Raw genomic sequence first — 4,457 nt, forward strand, 5'->3', positions numbered from 1 at the left:
GTGAAAAGCGTCGTAACGATCCCTACGTCTCTCCTTCAACACTTAATTGTCATACTTCTAAGAACAGACTAACAGAGCGTATAACTTCTACTTGCTTAAAAACTATAGCGAATACGTATACTACTTAATGCAAAGGATCAATAGAACACAGGTAAACTTGTTCAGCCGAGACTTTACTGTCGTAATTATACGTTCCGAATTCACTAGAGTTCATATTCGTTTGTTTAGTATAATGGTAGTTTTAAAGAGGTGCATTAAGACGTGTTTGCCAAAGAGTCGTTATTTTGTGGAATGTCGGAAACGAGGGTGGCTAGCTCTGTCGCTCTTTAGGTGACTTGCCAGGGTAAGATTGGATGTCGTTAGCACCCAAATCCCATATTTCTTAATCGTTTTAATTAGTTAACAACGCCTTTTTGGAGTCGTGAAGATGCGGTTATTTAATTTTTATAAATGTTTTTTGCTTACTATCAAATAGGACAAGAAAAGATAACGAAAATATGTTCCATATTATCCCACCCTACTATTTGAGTTCAAAAACATGTGGATATATTAAACCCATATTTTCTTTGTTTACAACCAAAACGGGACAAGAAAATGAAAAATGTCCCGCCTTACCCCACCCTCAAGATAAAAAGTACACGTATAAATAATCATGTAGATTTAAATAGTAAACATTCTGTGAGTAACATTGTTAAATATTATGCGAACCTCGGTGTTTTGCTTCCACTCCGAATAGAAATGCGACCATATTTTCTTTTCATATTCATCCGTCAGTCTCGGTAACACTTCGTCCCACTTGAACTCTTCGGCGACATCTTCTGGTTCTTTTGTGGAAGAGTTTGGCAAAACTTTATGCTCCTAGAAATTTTACGCGAACATCAACTTAACCTAATATTTACTATACTACTATATATTAGAACTCACCATTTTAACTACAGGTTTTCAGTTAAGAGCTAGCTGCGCATTCGATACACAAAATGTGCGTTCATTTAAAAGTATGATTTTTCATTAGCTGAAGTACCTAACGTCTTAATGCCTGTTTCAAACAGATAAAACTAAGCGATTAAAGTTCAAATGGTTACGCCCAAAAATTAACCACTTTACGGGTAAACTTTATTTACATTACGGTTATGGAAATATAATTAACAATAATACCGCCATCACCCGCCTCGAACCACAATTATTTCGAAGTGGTAAAAAGGGGGAGTACGCTGCGTCATTCGATATTGTGTATCCCCTTACACAAAAGGGTCCATATGCGCGTTAAGTTATTTGTTTGGTTCTTTGATCAATAAATCCATCTTTATTTTAGAAAAACGTGAACCCTTTGTTACAAATCAGGGTAAACGGAAAGATTGACAGCTAAACAATCCTCGAATATTAACCTAATTGAATGAAGGACATGAAACTGTGTGTGTATATGAAAAAGCTGCAACATATTTTTTTTACCAACACGTTGACATTACAATAAACAAAGAATGCATTTGTTAATGGGAACTTTCAAAATTAGAAGAAATTTATAAAAAAAACGACCTCGATTTCAAAATGCTTACACGTTAAAACGTCACTACCGCTTTGGCATCTGTCCCCGTCTGAGTGCTGGTGGAAAATTTGACGGAAATTCCACTTTCCGTGCGATCGGGCATTTGAGTCCCAAACATGTCTATGCTTGACTTGTAGTTAAAATTTAATCAGCGCTTCGGAATCCGCCTTCCGTTTTCTTTAATTTTAGTATTTCATTCTCTGCGAACCAAAGACGTACGATTAAAACAGGAAAGAAAGGTTTTAAATTGAACGTTTTTTTTGTGCTGACCCATGGAAAAGTTTTGTTAATGTCAGTGTTTTTGTCTGGTACGCTGTTGAATTATTTTAACTTTTAAACTATCAAAAATAATGGCAATGGCACTAGTTTTAAATTCAAATTTTGTATTTCCATTTAATGATATAGACTGGGAAAAACTACAGCCTGGTCTTTGTTTTAGTAATATACGTGTCAATTTTATGTTCTTGTAATTATTAAATCATTGTTTTAACAGGTGTTTTAGTGTATATACAGTCTAAATTGAACACAGAACACTTTTGGCTGGTGAAACTTATAATACCAAGATGGCATCGAAGCATGCAGCCTTGCTACAGCAGGAAGGGGTAGAAGCATCAGAAGAAAACGATTGGTTTAAAGCTCTATCAATATTCCAACAAGTTCCCAATCCTTCGTCTGTTATTTGGTTTAACATTGGTTGCTGTCATTTACAGATTCAGCAGTACTTAAAGGCAGAGAATGCATTTTCACAATCTATAGCAAAAGACAAGTATCTGGTTGCTGGATATTTCCAACTAGCAGTCTCACAAACCCACCTTGGAAATTATGCTGAAGCAATAGATAATTTTAGCTCCGCCTTGAGCTCGTTAAGGGGTAACCCATTTATTGACTACAAGCAGTTAAATATGCTATGTAAAATCTCTGCCTGCGACATTCGTTTGAACCTTGCTTTGCTGCACATTTTCTCTGGCGATGTACCAAAAGCAAGGGAGATATTAAATGAAGCAATGTCCATGCCACATGATGAAGATAAAATGAAAAACTGTAAATCTGCGCTGGATGCTCTCGTCAACGAAAACTGGGTTTATTTTGGCGAATCAGCCCTCGAAAGACTCGTACGTCTATCAAGCTCTTGCTTGTTTCGTCCGAGCAAAACAAAAATGGAAGGATTAAAATCCGGAACAAAATTCATGAACACAGCTACGGTTGTTTCCGCCACAAATGATGAATATTCTTTTGTTGGTTTCGTTGGTCCCAAAAAAATGCAGCAACAGAGAGAAAAAGAGGAACTGTTTCCCATAAACGCTGGTCAGTCTTCCCATTCTATTGTCCCGCCTCCTCTTCCTAGCGTGGCTCCTCCACGGAGAACAAGAAGCAATCCACCAACTTTACCCCCTCCTGTTCCACCTGGTAACTCTCCTAGTAAACCAAAACCTGAAGTAAAAGACCTTACAAAGTTACCTCCTAAACCTTTAAAACCACTTGACAAAAAGCTGGCTATGCCGAAACCAATTCCTAAGCCCGCAAACTCGAAAGTCCTGTCTTCGCCTACTATGAGTCCAAAATCCAGTCCTGGAAAGCGTTCACCACCTGTGAGACCTGCAAAACCGAGTGTAAATTCCTATCTGCAATGTAGTTTATCACTCTCCCTATCTCTGCCTAAGAATAAGATAGGCCCACATGATAATTTCCTAATCGAACTCAGTTCTAAATTAGACCACCTTGTCAAAGCCCTTGTTGCTCCTAATTTTTCCGACAATTACCAAATGACTCTCGCTACAATTGGCGCTGCCCAGGAAATTACCAGCTCAACTTGGAGAGAGACGTACTTGGATGCTGTACGAAGCAAGAAATTAAGCATCAACATAACCCCACTTCGTTCAAAAGAGCTTCCAAAGACCCCCAAACCCACAGAACCAAATGGCAGCAATATTCAACGACCAGCAATCACAGAAGCTGCTTTAAAACCAGCGGTTGCCAAAAAGCCAAACCAAAATTGGCCACCGGCACCCCCAGAAGATGCTGATATATATGTTGATGCCAACAATGCTGCAAGTCTTATACCAGAGGCAAATGAAGACAATATATATGCTGAGGCAGTGTTTGGTGTTTGAATTGATAATAAATCCAATTATATCATAACTAGCTTAGTTTAAAAAACTTGTGCAATAATAGTTTCCTAACTTGTGCTCATCTGTAAGTTTTCTATTTTTCAATTTTCAGTATCGGCCTAAATTTCACCATGCATATATTTCTAACAGGTGCAATACAAACAAATGTTTGGTTTTTAAATTTTAATGTTCCAATTTCTGTGACAAAACCTTTATACCATTTTGTTTTATTCTTGCCATTTTTGTGCCAGTTTGTGCAATATTTTTTTTTTTAGATTTTGCAGATTTTTTTGGTTTTGTATATTCTAACTTGCCAGGCATAAACTAAATAATTTCTCATAAGCCTTATAGACAAGGGTGATTTTACATTTCGTTTTATAGCATCATACATACTATATACATTCATGGTATGAATCATGCAGCTATACAATATCCTTTATCAATCTTAGCTTATCAGAAGTCAGTTATAAAGTATTCTTTTTTCCTATCTTTGCATTTACTTTTGCAGTAATTACTTATTCTGCTTTTAAAATACACATAATGTAACTTGTTTTGTATTTCAAATCCACATAATGTTTATATATTCAAGTTTTTAGGCTATTAGTTGAATTATCATTATCATGTAAGCTTTGCTGGTGTGAAGTAAAAATTCAATTTGTGAGAATGTCTGATTCGGGAGCAGGGAAGGACCCTGGTGATGAGAGTGAGCACGAGAGCGAAGATGAAAGTCAAACATTGGAGGAGAGTCCATGCGGAAGATGGCTGAAGAGAAGCGAAGAGGTAAATAATAAAAAATACCGCTCTAA

At 36.8% G+C, this 4,457-nt stretch overlaps 1 protein-coding gene across 1 annotated transcript; it reads left to right on the forward strand.

The window, feature by feature from the left end:
• Positions 1 to 2,034: 2,034 nt before the first annotated feature.
• On the forward strand, positions 2,035 to 4,239 carry p67phox (neutrophil cytosolic factor 2; the record flags this gene model as incomplete). The annotated part of the gene is given in 1 exon segment (NM_001033827.1): positions 2,035 to 4,239. A coding segment is annotated over 1 exon segment (1,548 nt). The 3' UTR covers positions 3,655 to 4,239.
• Between the last annotated feature and the right edge of the window lie 218 nt (positions 4,240 to 4,457).

This window comes from Ciona intestinalis, chromosome 7, assembly GCF_000224145.3.
Source record: "Ciona intestinalis chromosome 7, KH, whole genome shotgun sequence".
NCBI classification, from domain to species: domain Eukaryota; kingdom Metazoa; phylum Chordata; class Ascidiacea; order Phlebobranchia; family Cionidae; genus Ciona; species Ciona intestinalis.